At 50.9% G+C, this 16,527-nt stretch overlaps 1 protein-coding gene across 1 annotated transcript in view; it reads left to right on the top strand.

Annotated features, from left to right (window-relative positions):
• Positions 1 to 16,527, top strand: part of LOC119966923 (dynein heavy chain 8, axonemal-like) — a 1,786,259-nt gene that overhangs the window by 923,786 nt on the left and 845,946 nt on the right. The window contains exons 37-38 of the mRNA XM_038798881.1: positions 1,948 to 2,101; positions 10,076 to 10,239. Of these exons, the coding sequence (XP_038654809.1) occupies positions 1,948 to 2,101; positions 10,076 to 10,239 (318 nt within the window). The remainder of the gene's footprint in view (positions 1 to 1,947; positions 2,102 to 10,075; positions 10,240 to 16,527) is intronic.

The following is a 16,527-nucleotide window of genomic DNA, read 5'->3' on the forward strand; positions in this document are numbered from 1 at the left end:
AAACTGCAGACCGCCCCGTTTCCCTCGCTTCCTCGGTCGGCGGCTGCTGATGGATGATCCTGGGATCAGATGGGAGACATCAACCCTTGTGGAAGATAGGTAATTGCGTCTGGCAGGGTCCAGGGCGCTGGCGGGGACCAGAGCGCCGTTTACATATCCGGGATCACGTCTGGCAGGGTCCTGGGCACTGGTTGAGGTGGAGGGGTTGCTGGGGAGGCGAGTTTGCGATCCGGATGGCAATGTGATTCTCATGATGTCACCAGTGAGTGGAGAGGAAAATCAGGAAATGCCACCTCTCCGGCAGTTCCCGATTCCCATGGGATTTTCTGCCCGCACTGCCAATCCCGCAGTCTGCGCGGGCAGCTCAAAATCGCGCCCCATGTTTCTATGTTTAAATTGAGACATTCAAGAGGGAATCAGATGATTATTTGAAAAGAAACAATCTGCAGAATAGGTAGAGCAATGGCACCAGGTGAATTGATCATTTGGACACCCAGTGCAATCAAATGGCTTCTTTCTACACTCGCATCCCACAGGAACTATGGGCAAAATTCTCCGACCCCCACGACAGGTCGGAGAATAGCGGGAGGGCCTTCCCGACATTTTTCCCGCCCTCCCACTATTCTCCCCCCCCCCCCCCCGCCCAACTCCTGACACGAATCGCTGCCGCCGTTTTTTTACGGCCGGCAGCGATTCACAGCTGTTCGATGGGCCGAAGTCCCAGCCCTTTACGCTGTTTTTACGAACGGCAAACACACCTGGTCTGGCCGTTCGTAAAAACGGCGGGAACGACTCGCTTTTTATAACCATGGCACCGATTGGCACGGCAGTACCACGGCCGTGCCAAGGGTGCCATGGGCCCGCGATCGGTGCCCACCATTTTGGGAGAATCGCGCCCTATACACTTATTCCTATCGTAAGGGCAAACAGGTGTCAGTCGAGTAAAAACTGAGGGCGCGATTCTCCCAAAACGGGAGAAATCGTAAGGCTGGCGTCAAACCCGGGCGGGTTTGACGCCAGCGCGCCCCTTCCCGACCGGGAACCGATTCTGGTCCCCGGTTGGGGCTAGCAGCCCGACGCCGCAAGCTCCGGCATCACGGGCTTAACGAATTTCGTTAAGCCCGCTTGCCGGAGTTAGCGCCGGCTGACGCGTCATATGACGTCAGCCGCACAGGCGCGGATTGGAAGACTCCAACCCGCGCATGCGCGGATGACGTCATCGCGTATTTGCGCTAAACCCGCGCATGCGCGGGCCGGGATGCCCCTCAGCCGCCCCGCGAATGGATACTGCGGGGCGGTGGAAGGACAAATAGTGCGCGGGCATCGGGCCCGCTGCCCGCGATCGGTGCCCACCGATCGCGGGCCCATGGCACCCTTGGCACGGCCGTGGTACCGCCGTGCCAATCGGTGCCATGGTTATAAAAAGCGAGTTGTTCCCGCCGTTTTTACGAACGGCCAGACCAGGTCTGTTTGCCGTTCGTAAAAACAGCGTAAAGGGCCGGGACTTCGGCCCATCGAACAGCTGTGAATTGCTGCCGGCCGTAAAAAAACGGCGGCAGCGATTCGTGTCGGGAGTTGGGCGGGGGGGGGGGAGACAATAGCGGGAGGGCGGGAAAAATGTCGGGAAGGCCCTCCCGCTATTCTCCGACCCGTCGTGGGGGCCGGAGAAATTCGCCCTGAACTTATTTATTAACTCAGTGTTATGTACACAATGGACCTGGTCCTTTCTCTCGGTTGCCTGTTACATTCTGACTGACATTATATACAATGTAGCCCTGTCCTAGGGTGAGTGGGGGAGTTAATACTCCTCGAGCCACACGGGGAATATTAGCAAGCTTGTGCCATGTGTCCCGTGAGGATTACTACAATTTCCGTTTATGGTTCGATTGATTAGTCCTTTAATTCAGCAGAATTTATTTGATTTCTCGAATTATTTTTCACTTACAGGTATAATGCTTACTACAAAAAGGATATTCAGCTCTGGATGCACAATCTGACCACATGCACAACTATAATAGAACAGTGGCTATTAGTACAAAACCTTTGGGTTTATCTGGAGGCTGTATTTGTTGGAGGAGATATTGCCAAACAACTGCCACAGGTAATTTATAACATCCAGAAATTCAGCATCACCTAGTTTTGTGTTTCTTGTTGGCTGTTTTAATTCTCTCGCAGATCAATTAGAAAATAACATGGGCTGAATTCTCCGCACCCTGACGCCGAAATCCAGTTTCACACATGGAATTGGGACCGGCGCCGGTTCCTTGATTCTCCAGCCCCCCGAAAAGTAGGCCCCACCGCTTATCCCCCACCTGGGACCATTGCTTGAGGCCTGCCCCGCTATTCTCCTCCCCGACCTGCCGAAGTCTCAATGACGTGTTTCTAATATGGTCCCAGCCATTCGGGAAACTCATGAGGCGGCTGCAGACTCAGTCCGTTGCCGCCATAGTCGGGGGTGGGCCGATCGAAGGGCAGGGGGGCCTCATATGGGACTGTGCCTTTATTGTGTGGGCGGTCCGGGCACGTGGCCTACCAGGGGCATTATTTCCGTGGTCCATGTCCTTCGGTTTCGTAACTTGAAACGCATCGAGCGTCACCAGGAATCATCCACGAGGTTAGGAACATGCAAAATAGGCAAAGAATAATCCTGCCTGTTCTGCTGTTCAACTAGATCATGAATAATCTTCTACCTCAATGTTATTTGCCCACGCTATCCCCATATCCTTTGATATCATTAATATATAGAAATCTATCGATCCCTGTCTTGAATGTACTCATTGAGTGGACCTCCATAACCCTGGGGTTATGGAGAATTCCAAAGATTCACCATCCTCTGAGTGAAGAAATTCCTCATCATTGAGTCATCAGGATCTACAGCACAGAAAATGCCCTTTGGCCCATCATGGTTGCGCCACTCAAAAACAACCACCTAAGTATTCTAATTCCATTTCCCAGTACTTGACCCACGGCTTTATATGCCTTGACATCACAAGTTTACATCTAAATACCTCTTAAATGTTATGAGGGCCTCTGCCTCTGGCACCCTTTCAGGCAGTGAGTTCCAGACTCCCACAATCCTCTGGGTGAAAAAGCTTTTCCTCACATCCCCTCTACATTCACTGCCCCTTACCTTAATTCTATGCCCCCTGGTCATTAATCCTTCCACCAAGGGGAAATGTCTGTTCCTGTCTACTCAATCTATGCCCCTCCTAATTTTATACATCTCAATCATGTCCCCCCTCAGTCTCCCCTGCTCCAAAAACCCAGTCTATATCCAATCTCTCTTCACAACTGAAACTCCCCTGTGGAGCCTGTGGAATTTGTTACCACAGAAAGTAGTTGAGGCCAAAACATCAAGAAGCAGTTAGATATAGCACTTGGGGTGAAGCGGATTAAAGAATATGGGGGGAAGTGGAATTAGGCTATTGAGTTGGATGATCAGCCATGATCATATGAATGGTGAAGCAGACTTGAAGAGCTGAATGACATTCTCCTGCTCCTATTTTCTGTTTCCATGTTGGGGTGCGGTGGTGAGATTTCTGCAGTCTATTATCAGGGATGGAATAATGGAACACCTTGAAAAATTTGGTCTATCATTGAGGCCCAGCATGGATTTGTGAAGGGAAGATCATGCCTGACTAATTTTGTTCAATTTTTTTGAAGTGATGACTAAGGTAGTGGACAGGGGAATATCTATGGATGTTATTTATATGGACTTCCAGAAGGTATTTGATAAAGTCCAACATAGGAGACGGTTAACTAAGGCAGAAGCTAGGGGATTTTCACAGTAACTTCATTGCAGTGTAACACTAATAAAGATTATTTTAAAAAACACCGACTGAGTTGAGGGCAAATTGTTGACATGGTTAGGAAATTGGTTGAGTGGCAGATGACAGAGAGTGGGGATAATGGGTAAGTACTCCATTTGGTAGGATATGACTAGTGGTGTACCAAAGGCATCTGTGTTAGGGCCTCAATTATTCACATTATTCATTAATAATGGCATAGAAAGTCATCTATCCAAATTATGATCTCAGTGGACAGGCTCGAGGGGCTGAATGACCTCTTCCCGTTCCCATGTTCCTATGTTCTCCAGCCCAGATAACATCCTGGTCAATTTCCTTTGCACCTCTCAGTCCTAAATGGCTTACATTGTATTCGTAGACTGTGTCCTCAGTTCTAGGACCCTAAACTAGGGTAAACATCCTTCTTACATCCACCTTGATGAGCCCCATGACAATTTTGTAAGCTATAATATAATGATTGAGAACTTCCTGGATAACATGTTCATAAATGCAGCCAGTGCTGCAACTTAAGAGGATGGCTGGAGAGAGGAAATTGTGATGCCCAATCCAGTCAAGTAGAAACAGGCAGGTGGTAAAGTTCATCACACTCTACAACCAGTATTCAGTACTGAAGAGCGATGGTTCACCTCGGGACTGCAGCCAGAGTCATGTCCATGGTACCACAGGTGGCACAGCTGTATAAGTAGACATAAAAAAGACCGGAAAAACAATACTAATAGGAGATTTGTCAGTGGAACAGGCAGGTGTTTCTGCTACAGACCTGAATCCAGGATGTTATTTTGGCTCTGTGGTTCCAAGATCATGGATATGACTGAATGGCTGCAGAATGCCCTGAGGAGGAGGATGAAGAGCCAGCTAATTTTCACATGAGTACCACTGACATAGGTAGAAGGAGGAATGGAGTTCTGGGGTGGGATTCTCCGATCCCATGCCGGGTCAGAGAATCCCCGGGGGGGGGGGGGCGGCGGGTATCCCACCACGCTGCCCCAACGCCGGCTGTCATATTCTCCGTTTTTTGGGCGGGGCGGGACTCACGCCAGGTAACCTGGCAGGTAAGTCGGCATGGGCGGTCCTCGGTGGGGGGGGGGGGGGAATCCGACTCCAGGGGGTCCCCCACAGTGGCCTGGCCTGCGATCGGAGCCCACCAATTTGCAGGCGGGCCTGTTCCGTGGGGGCACTTCTTCCTTCTGCGTCGGCCCCTGTAGGGCTCCGCCATGGCTGGTGCAGAGAAGAGAACTCCCTGCGCATGTGCCAAAATCTGATTGCCGTTCCGCGCATGCGCAAACTCGCGCAGTCCCTTCAGTGCCGGCTGAAACGGCGCCAATCCCTCCTCTGTCCAATGAGCCCCAGAGACAGGTGTGAATTCCTCACCTTCAGAGCCCTTTGATGCCGGAGTCATTGAAAATGAAATGAAATGAAAATCACTTATTCTCACGAGTAGGCTTCAATGAAGTTACTGTGAAAAGCCCCTAGTCGCCACATTCCGGCGCCTGTCTGGGGAGGCTGGAACGGGAATCGAACCGTGCTGCTGGCCTGCTTGGTCTGCTTTAAAAGCCAGCGATTTAGCCGAGTGAGCTAAACCAACCCCTTGGCGCCGGTTTTCCTACCGGCGTGGGGACTGGAAAGGAGAATCCCAGCCCTGCAGTCTGAATTAAGTGAAATAGGTCATGATTTAGCAAGTCGGACCTCACTGTTTAGCTCACTGGGCTAAATTGCTGGCTTTGAAAGCAGACCAAAGCAAGCCAGCAGCACGGTTCGATTCCCGTAACAGCCTCCCTGAACAGGCGCCGGAATGTGGCGACTCGGGGCTGTTCACAGTAACTTCATTTGAAGCCTACTCGTGACAATAAGCGATTTTCAAAAGAAGTCATTTGTGTACCACCATTCATGTGAGTATAAGAGGATAACTTAAATGAAAGTATGGGCGCGACCCTCCGGCCTTGTTCCGACTCAAGCGTAACGAGGCCGGTGAATAGCAGGAGAGGCCTGAAACGAGATCCGCGCCGGACGCCAAACAGTTTGCGATGCAATCAGCCTGCTTCCACAGGCAAAATCAGGATCTCACCGTAGCATCGTGAGAAACCAATTATCACCACTTTAGCCCCATTTCCATACAACAGCCCCCTGTCGTTCAGTGGCCTCCGTCGCAAGTTTTCACGCTGGCAGCATGGTGTGATTGGTTGCATATTTGGTGGCTCCCGCTCGTGGTAGACATTTGGACCTTTCCCCGGTTAATGGCTGGGCTGTGAGATTGAAAGAGGTGCAGGAGGGGTGGAGGAAGAGAATGCCCCAGCGGGGCATGGATTCGTGGACCAGATGTGGTCGACAAAGGGAAAGTTGGCGAAAGTTGGTGTGGTGCCTGTGACACAGGAGAAGATGACAGAGGGTCAAGGACCGATCCAGCCCACTTGGTGGTCAACAGAGCAGCTGGTGAGCTTCCTCCATGAGAAGGGGGGGATGCCCCCGGGGCGGGTGCCCCTCAACCAGGCTGATGAAATGAAATGAAATGAAAATGAAATGAAATGAAAATGAAATGAATGAAATGAAAAATGAAATGACAACATGGAACGTGAGAGTCAGTCAAGAGGGCCCCCGTAATCGCGCATTGAAAGATTTGGAGGCAGACGTGGTGATGATAACATGGTAGAACAGTGATTAGCACAGTTGCTTCACAGCTCCAGGGTCCCAGGTTCGATTCCCGGCTTGGGTCACCGTCTGTGTAGAGTCTGCACGTTCTCCTCGTGTCTGTGTGGGTTTCCTCCAGGTGCTCCGGTTTCCTCCCACAGTCCAAAGATGTGTGGGTTAGGTGGATTGGCCATGATAAATTGCCCTTAGAGTCCAAAAATGTGAGGTGGGGTTGATGAGTTGCGGGGATGGGGTGGGGCGTGCACTTAAGTGGGGTGCTCTTTCCAAGAGCTGGTGCAGACTCGATGGGCCGAATGGCCTCCTTCTGCGCTGTAGATTCTATGATTCTATGATACAGTAGTCACACCTGAGGGTGGTAGACCAGACCTGGCTGAGGAAAGTTTGTGTCAGGAAGGCCATCCGAAGGTTTGTGGAAGTAAATGACATGGGAGAGGTTTCAGTGGCCATGGTATGGGAGGCTTTGAAGGCAGTGGTGAGAAGGGAGTTCATAAGACCATAAGACTTAGGAGCAGAATTAGGCCACTCACCCATCGAGTCTGCTATGCCATTCATTCATGGCTGGAATTTTCTCATCCCCATTCTCCTGCCTTCTCCCCATAACCTCTGATCCCCTTGTTAATCATGAACCTATCTAACTCTGTCTTGAAAACACTCAGTGAATTGGCCTCCACAGCCTTCTGCGGCAAAGAGTTCCACAGATTCACCACCCTCTGGCTGAATAAATTCCTCCTCATCTCTGTTTTAAAGGATTGTCCCTTTAGTCTGAGATGGTGTCGTCTGGTTCTAGTTTTTCCTACAAGTGGAAACATCTTCTCCACTTCCACTCTATCCAGAACTCGCAGTATCTTGTAAGTTTCAATAAGATCCCCTCTCATCCTCATCCTAATCTCCAATGAGTGCAGACCCAGAGTCCTCAAATGTTCCTCATATGACAAGTTCTTCATTCCAGGGATCATTCTTGTGAACCTCCTCTGGACCCTTTCCAAGGCCAGCCCATCCTTCCTCAGATACAGGGTGCAGAACTGCTCACAATACTCCAAATGGGGTCTGACCAGAGCCTTCTACAGCCTCAGAAGTACATCCCTGGTCTTGTATTCTAGCCCTCTTGATATGAATGCTAACATTGCATTTGCCTTCTTAAATGCCGACTGAACCTGCATGTTAACCTTAAGAGAATTGTGAACAAGGACTCCCAAGTCCCTTTGTGCTTTTGGCAGCACGGTAGCACAAGTGGACAGCACTGTAGCTTCATAGTGTTAGGGTCCCAGAATTGATTCCCCGCTGGGTCACTGTCTGTACAGAGTCTGTGTGGGTTTGCTCTGGGTGCTCCGGTTTCCTCCCACAGACCAAAGATGTGCAGGTTAGGTGGATTGGCCATGATAAATTGCCCTTAGTGACCAAAAAGATTAGGAGGGGTTATTGGGTTACGGGGATAGGGTGGAAGTGAGCGCTTAAGTAGGTCAGTGCAGACTCGGTGGGTTCCATGTTTTATGTTATGTTCTGATTTCCGAAGCATTTCCCCATTTTGAAAATAGTCTATGCCTACATTCCTCCTTCCAAAATGCATAACCTCACACTTTTCCACATTGTATTTCATTTGCCACTTCATTGTCCACTCTCCTAACTTGTCCAAGTCCTTCTGCAGCCACCTTGCTTCATATCGATGTAACGAGTGACCTGATTAATGAGCAGTGCTCCGAAATCTAATGGGCGCGATTCTCCGAGCTCCGCGCCGGGGCCGGAGAATCGCCGCAACCACCGAGGTGGTTGTGCGCGGCAGGGCCGCTGATTCTCCGGCCCAGATGGGCCGAGCAGCCTCGTGGAAAAAGTAGAGTTCCGCCGGCGCCATCCACACCTGGTCACTGCTGGTGGGAACTCTGCGCGAATGGCCGGGGGGCAGCCTGTGGGGGGTGAGGGGTCTCCGTCCCCGGGGGTGGGCGGTGTCTGATGGGGTCTGGCCCTCGATTGGGGCCCACCGAGCGGCGTGCCGGCCTCTTCCCCCCTGGGCCTATATTGTTGCACGGTCGGCCCCTGAAATCCCACGCCATTTCGTCGGAGACATCCCCCACGCATGCACGGGTTGGTGCGGCCCAACTGCGCATGCGCGGGTTGGCACGGTGTCCATTTTAACTGCTCCAGCGCCGTGCTGGCCCCCTGAGGGGGCCAGAATCGGTCGTGCCCGTTTCGCGCCGTCGTGAAACACGACGGCATTCACGACGCGCGAACACTCTGTCTCCATTTCGGAGAATTGCGCCCAGTGACTCCAAACAAACCTGTTGGACTTTAACCTGGTGTTGTTAGTCTTTTTAATGAGCCATCAAAATTGAATTGGTTTATGTGCAAAAATGCACATGGTTACAGTGAGAAGACAGGGAAGTGTCAATAGCTGGATGCTCTTCAAATGCACATATGCGACGGGTTGAATGACCCCCATCTGTGCTGTGACCCTGTTCAGTAACTATTCTGTTATTCACTGTAGATTTGATTGGTCAGCATTCATTTTGGACTTCACTGTAAAACATGATTTTGAGTTTGCATTTGCCATCAATGTAAATGGCGACACAGGCCTAAATATTCACACGAGCCAGAAAACAGGATTCTCACCAGGAGGATCACATTTTCCGATTTCCTCTGCCTCTTGCTGGTGACATAATGTGGTTCCTGCCCTCAATTGTATTGCATTTAATTATAATTAAAGGACTTGCCCACAATATGTTTCACCCTCAATGAATATTCATTCCTCGCCGATGTGACGATGCAGGTATTTAAAAATGTGAAGCAGTCGAGGGGATCCCACTGGATGCTCAAAAGGTAAGTCTCGCCCCTGGGGCGAGGGGGAGGAGTTCCTTTCTAATGTGGATCAGGGCGCCCTTTCAGGATGGTGCTCTGAGTGCCAGCTTCATCAAACCCCCGCCCACCAGAGGGCAGAAACCTCATCCCCAGTTTCTCTGTGCAAAGTACCAGAAAAACTGGAGAGAAAACTTGGCTCTGCAGCTGGAAAGCTACATGCTCACTGAAACCCACACTCTGAAAAAATATTGGGAAATTCCACTTACTGATGAGTGTCAACATCTCAATTTGTGACATACAAGAGAGTCGGGGGTGGGCAGAGATGTATTTGGTGTTGATATTCAATTATGATTTATTGGAACACTTGAAGGGCTAAGAGAGATGTTTTTGTCAACTGAATTGATCTGAAGTTGTCTATTGAATTATCTTGAGACAAATGCAATTCTTACTGTGCAAACGTTGATGACTCGTTAGGGCCTCACGGTAGCATGGTGGTTAGCATCAATGCTTCACAGCTCCAGGGTCCCAGGTTCGATTCCCGGCTGGGTCACTGTCTGTGTGGAGTCTGCACGTCCTCCCTGTGTGTGCGTGGGTTTCCTCCGGGTGCTACGGTTTCCTCCCACAGTCCAAAGATGTGCGGGTTAGGTGGATTGGCCATGCTAAATTGCCCGTAGTGTAAGGTTAATGGGGGGGATTGTTGGGTTACAGGTATACGGGTTACGTGGGTTTAAGTAGGGTGATCATTGCTCGGCACAACATCGAGGGCCGAAGGGCCTGTTCTGTGCTGTACTGTTCTATGTCTATGTTATGACGTTATCACATTTTCTCTCTAGGAAGCGAAGCGATTTCAAAATGTCGATAAATCATGGATAAAAATTATGCAACGGGCTCATGAAATTCCAACTGTTGTCCAGTGCTGTGTCGGAGATGACATTATGGGACAGCTTCTGCCTCACTTACAAGAACAACTGGAGGTCTGCCAAAAATCACTAACAGGGTACGAAAATTAGGCTGTAGAATCTTGGGGCTGGATTTAACTTTCCGCCACCAGTGAGTTTGAAGTTGAGGAGCACGTTAAATCCGATGGGTGGCCTGCCTGCCTGCTGCCCAACAACCTGCCTAGCCCCAAAACAATTTTACCAGTAGCATGGGTAGAATTAGATGCCAGTGTGCCACCTGAGTCCCTCAATTGAGGACTCCAACCTATCTCTGCAGTAACTTAACTGGTATGGCCACGCCAAATGGTTAACTGGTGATGGTCAGGGGTCCTTCCTTCAATGGTACCTGGGCCAATCGAATGTATTACCTGCCAGCTTCCTTTTTCCCATGGTTCCTCAAATTCTATGCTCCCATGCCTCTTGTTAACCAAGCTGTCCTCCTCTCAAATTGACCACCAGACTCTTACTAAGTTCTGATTTAGGGGCAGCACGGTAGCATGGTGGTTAGCATCAATGCTCCACAGCTCCAGGGTCCCAGGTTCGGTTCCCGGCTGGGTCACTGTCTGTGCGGAGTCTGCACGTCCTCCCCGTGTGTGCGTGGGTTTCCTCCCGGTGCTCCGGTTTCCTCCCACAGTCCAAAGATGTGCGGGTTAGGTGGATTGGCCATGCTAAATTGCCCGTAGTGTCCTAAAAAAGTAAGGTTGGGGGGGGGGGGGTTGTTGAGTTACTGGTATAGGGTGGATACGTGGGTTTGAGTAGGGTGATCATTGCTCGGCACAACATCGAGGGCTGAAGGGCCTGTTCTGTGCTGTACTGTTCTATGTTCTATGATTCATCACTGAAAGTCTGTTCAAGCCCCAACTGCAGTATTGGCAGTGAACATGGCAGTAACGATGCCTCTGATATTCCGGTTCCCTGAGGTGGGACATTCTGATACAGTGAGGCGGAAATCCCACCTCTAGCTGTGGAGAAGCCATTCTTCACCAGGACACTCTCCTCCACCACCAACCCCCAACATTTCAGCTGGGAAAGGAGGGGTCAACAGCGCATCTATCATTCAGCCCATAGACTCAGTACAGTCCAGAAGAAGGCCATTCAGCCTATCAAGTCAAAAACCAGAACAATTACTTCTACTCCTCAGCTCTGAACTGTAACTGCAATTTGTTCCTATTTATTGACTTCCTTGAGAATAAGCCTGCATCTTGAACCCTTTGAGGCAGTGCATTCAAAATAATTGAATTATAGGTTTTTCTTCATGTCACTTCTGCTCCTTTAGCCAATCACCTTCACTCTGTACCATGTCATTATCCAACTTTAAGCTATTCAAAACTGTTCCTCTGCAGTTATGATCAATTGTCCTCTGCCTTTTACGCACAGAAGAGAACAGCACCAGCTTCCCCAGGCTTTCAATGTGGTTGTAAACCTGCATCACTGAACTAATCTACCATATATGTTCGGTATTATCTCCAGAGCCTTCTTGTCCTTCCAAAAGTCTAGTTCACGGATTTGGACATGAAACTTCAACTTGGTCTGAACTACTGAAGAATCTAGATTTAAAAAGAAGAGGAGTTGAGAGTCAGAGTGGAAATTTAAAAAGATCAGGAGCTGAGAGTCAGAGTAAAGGTTTAAAAAAAGCGGGAACTGATAGTCAGCGCGTACATTTAAAAAGAGCGGGAGCTGGGAGTCAGAGCAGAAATTCAAAATGAGCAGGAGCTCAGAGTCAGAGAGGGAGATTTTTAAAGCACGAGAGTGTGGAGTCAGAGCGGAAATTTAAAAAGAGAAAGAGCTGTGAGTCAGAGCGGAAGATTTTAAAAGAGCAGGAACTGAGAGTCAGAGCAGAACTTAAAAAGAGCGGGAGCAGAGAGTCAAAATGGGGATTTAAAAAGAGCGGGAGCTGAGAGTCAGAATGGGGATTTAAAAAGAGAGGGAACTGAGAGTCAGAATGGGGATTTAAAAGAGCGGGAGCAGAGAGTCAGAATGGAGATTTAAAAAGAGCGGGAGCGGAGAGTCAGAGCAGAGCTTAAAAAGAGCAGGAGCTGAGAGTCAGAATGGAGATTTAAAAAGAGCGGGAGCTGAGAGTCAGAGCGGGAGCTGAGAGTCCGAGCAGAAGCTGAGTGTCAGAGCGGGAGCTGAGAGTCAGAGCGGGAGCTGAGAGTCAGAGCGGGAGCATAGAGTCAGAATGGAGATTTAAAAATAGCGGGAGCTGAGAGTCAGAGCGGGAGCTAAGAGTCAGAGTGGAGATTTAAAAAGAGCGAGAGCTGAGAGTCAGAGTGGAGAATTAAAAAGAGCGGGAGCTGAGAGTCAGAGCGGAGATTTAAAAAGAGCGGGAGCTGAGAATCAGAGCGGAGATTTAAAAAGAGCAGGAGCAGAAAGTCAGAGCGGAGATTTAAAAAGAGCGGGAGCTGAGAGTCAGAGCAGGAGCTGAGAGTCAGAGCGGAGATTTTAAAAAAGCGGAGGCGGAGAGTCAGAGCGGGAGTGGAGAGTCAGAGTGGGAGGTGAGAGTCAGAGCGGGAGCTGAGAGTCAGAGCGGGAGCTGAGAGTCAGAGCGGGAGCTGAGAGTCAGAGCGGGAGCTGAGAGTCAGAGCGGGGATTTAAAAAGAGCGGGAGCTGAGAGTCAGGGCGGAGATTTTAAAAAAGCGTAGGCGGAGAGTCAGAGCGGGAGCGGAGAGTCAGAGGGGGAGGTGAGAGTCAGAGCGGGAGGTGAGAGTCAGAGCAGGAGCGGAGAGTCAGAGCGGGAGCGGAGAGTCAGAGCGGGAGCGGAGAGTCAGAGGGGGAGCTGAGAGTCAGAGGGGGAGCTGAGAGTCAGAGGGGGAGGTGAGAGTCAGAGCGGGAGGTGAGAGTCAGAGCGGGAGCGGAGAATCAGAGCGGGAGCGGAGAGTCAGAGGGGGAGCTGAGAGTCAGAGGGGGAGGTGAGAGTCAGAGCGGGAGGTGAGAGTCAGAGCGGGGATTTAAAAAGAGCGGGAGCAGAGAGTCAGAGCGGGGATTTAAAAAGAGCGGGAGCGGAGAGTCAGAGCGGGAGCCGAGAGTCAGAACGGGAGCGGAGAGTCAGAGCGGGAGCGGAGAGTCAGAGCGGGAGCTGAGAGTCAGAGGGGGAGGTGAGAGTCAGAGCGGGAGGTGAGAGTCAGAGGGGGAGGTGAAAGTCAGAGCGGGAGCTGAGAGTCAGAGCGGGAGCTGAGAGTCAGAGCGGGGATTTAAAAAGAGCGGGAGCAGAGAGTCAGAGCGGGGATTTAAAAAGAGTGGGAGCTGAGAGTCAGAGCGGAGATTTAAAAAGAGCGGGAGCTGAGAGTCAGAGCGGAGATTGAAAAAGAGCGGGAGCTGACAGTCAGAATGGAGATTTAAAAAGAGCAGGAGCTGAGTGTCAGAGCAGAGATTTAAAAGAGCGGGAGCAGCGCAGCACGGTGGCTCAGTGAGTTAGCCCTGCAGCCTCACGGCCCCGAGCTCAAGAGCGGGAGCTGAGAGTCAGAGCTGAGATTTAAAGAGTGGGAGCTGAGAGTCAGAGCGGGAGCAGAGAGTCAGAGCGGAGATTTAAAAAGAGTGTGAGCAGAGAGTCAGAGCGGGAGCTGAGAGTCAGAGCGGGTGCTGAGAGTCAGAGCGGAGATTTAAAAAGAGCGGGAGCTGAGAGTCAGAGCGGGAGCAGAGAGTCAGAGCGGGGATTTAAAAAGAGTGGGAGCTGAGAGTCAGAGCGGAGATTTAAAAAGAGCGGGAGCTGAGAGTCAGAGCGGAGATTTAAAAAGAGCGGCAGCTGAGAGTCAGAGCGGAGATTTAAAAAGAGCGGCAGCTGAGAGTCAGAGCGGAGATTTATAAAGAGCGGGAGCTCAGAGTCAGAGCGGAGATTTAAAAAGAGCGGGAGCTGAGAGTCAGAGCTGAGATTTAAAGAGTGGGAGCTGAGAGTCAGAGCGGGAGCAGAGAGTCAGAGCGGAGATTTAAAAAGAGTGTGAGCAGAGAGTCAGAGCGGGAGCTGAGAGTCAGAGCGGGTGCTGAGAGTCAGAGCGGAGATTTAAAAAGAGCGGGAGCTGAGAGTCAGAGCGGGAGCTGAGAGTCAGAGTGGGAGCTGAGAGTCAGAGCGGGTGCTGAGAGTCAGAGCGGAGATTTAAAAAGAGTGGGAGCTGAGAGTCAGAGCGGGAGCTGAGAGTCAGAGCGGGTGCTGAGAGTCAGAGCGGAGATTTAAAAAGAGCGGGAGCTGAGAGTCAGAGTGGGAGCTGAGAGTCAGAGTGGGAGCTGAGAGTCAGAGCGGGTGCTGAGAGTCGGAGCGGGAGCAGAGGCTCAGAGCGGAGTTTTAAGAGTGGGAGCTGAGTGTCAGAGCGGGAGCTGAGTGTCAGAGCGGGAGCTGAGAGTCAGAATGGAGATTTAAAAAGAGCGGGAGCTGAGAGTCAGAGCGGGAGCTGAGAGTCGGAGCGGGAGCAGAGAGTCTGAGCGGAGATTTAAAGAGTGGGACCTGAGAGTCAGGGTGGGAGCAGAGAGTCAGAGCGGGAGCAGAGAGTCAGAGTGGAGATGTAAAAAGAGCGGGAGCTGAGAGTCAGAGTGTGGTATAAAGAAGAACAGGAGCTGACAGTAAGAGCAGAGATCGAAAAAGAGCAGGAGCTGACAGTCAGAATGGGGATTTAAAAAGAGCGGGAGTGGAGAGACATTGCGGAGATTTAAAAAGAGCGGGAGCGGAGGGTCAGAATTGGGATTTAAAAAGAACGGGAGCTGAGAGTCAGAGCGGAGATTTAAAAAGAGCGGGAGCTGAGAGTCAGAGCGGAGATTTAAAGAGTGGGAGCTGAGTGTCAGAGCGGGAGCTGAGAGTCGGAGCGGGAGCAGAGACTCAGAGCTGAGAATTAAAGAGTGGGAGCTGAGTGTCAGAGCGGGTGCTGAGAGTCAGAGCGGGAGCAGATAGTCAGAGTGGAGATTTAAAAAGAGTGGGATCTGAGTGTCAGAGCGGGAGCTGAGAGTCAGAGCGGGAGCTGAGAGTCAGAGTGGGAGCTGAGTGTCAGACCGGGTGCTGAAAGTCAGAGCGGGAGCAGAGAGTCAGAGTGGAGATTTAAAAAGAGCGGGAGCTGAGAGTCAGAGTGTAGTTTTAAGAAGAACAGGAGCTGAAAGTAAGAGTAGAGATCTAAAAAGAGCAGGAGCTGAGAGTCCGAATGGTGATTTAAAAAGAGCGGGGGCGGAGAGACATTGCGGAGATTTAAAAAGAGCGGGAGCAAAGAGTCAGAGTGGAGATTTAAAAAGAACGGGAGCTGAGATTGAGAGCGGGAGCAGAGAGTGAGAGTGTAGTTTTAAGAAGAACAGGAGCTGAGAGTCAGAGCGGATATTTAAAAAGAGTGGGAGCTGAGAGTCAGAGCGGGAGAAGAGAGTCAGAACGGGAGCTGAGAGTCAGAATGGGAGCTGAGAGTCAGAATGGAGATTAAAAAAGAGCGGGTGCGGAGGGTCAGAATGGGGATTTAAAAAGAACGGGAGCTGAGAGTCAGAGCGGAGATTTAATAATAGCGGGAGCTGAGAGTCAGAGCGGAGATTTAAAGAGTGGGAGCTGAGTGTCAGAGCGGGTGCTGAGAGTCAGAGCGGGAGCAGGGAGTCAGAGCGGAGATTTAAAGAATGGGAGCTGAGTGTCAGAGCGGGTGCTGAGAGTCAGAGTGGGAGCTGAGAGTCGGAGCGGGAGCAGAGACTCAGAGCGGAGATTTAAAGAGTGGGAGCTGAGTGTCAGAGCGGGTGCTGAGAGTCAGAGTGGGAGCAGAGAATCAGAGCGGGAGCTGAGAGTCAGAGCGGGAGCAGAGAGTCAGAGAGGAGATTTAAAAAGAGTGGGAGCAGGAAGTCAGAGCAGAGCTTAAAAATAGCGGGAGCAGAGAGTCAGAGCGAAGATTTATAAAGAGCAGGATCAGGGAGTCAGAGCGGAGATTGAAAAAGAGCGGGAGCTGAGAGTCAGAGCGGAGATTTAAAAAGAGCGGGAGCTGAGAGTCAGAGCGGAGATTTAAAAAGAGCGGGAGCTGAGAGTCAAATGGGAGATTTAAAGTGTGGGTGCTGAGTGTCAGAGCAGGAGCTGAGAGTCAGAGTGTAGATTTAAAGAGCGGGAACTGAGTGTCAGAGCGGGTGCTGAGAGTCAGAGTGGAAGCTGAGAGTCAGAGTGGGGAGCTGAGTGTCAGAGCGGGTGCTGAGAGTCAGAGCGGGAGCAGAGAGTCAGAGTGGAGATTTAAAGAGCGGGAGCTGAGTGTCAGAGTGGGTGCTGAGAGTCAGAGCGGGAGCAGAGAGTCAGAGCGGATATTTAAAAAGAGCGGGAGCAGGAAGTCAGAGCAGAGCTTAAAAAGAGCGGAGCAGAGAGTCAGAGCGGAGATTATAAAGAGCAGGATCACAGAGTCAGAGCGGAGATTTAAAAT

The sequence above is a fragment of the Scyliorhinus canicula genome, chromosome 6, assembly GCF_902713615.1.
Source record: "Scyliorhinus canicula chromosome 6, sScyCan1.1, whole genome shotgun sequence".
NCBI lineage: Eukaryota > Metazoa > Chordata > Chondrichthyes > Carcharhiniformes > Scyliorhinidae > Scyliorhinus > Scyliorhinus canicula.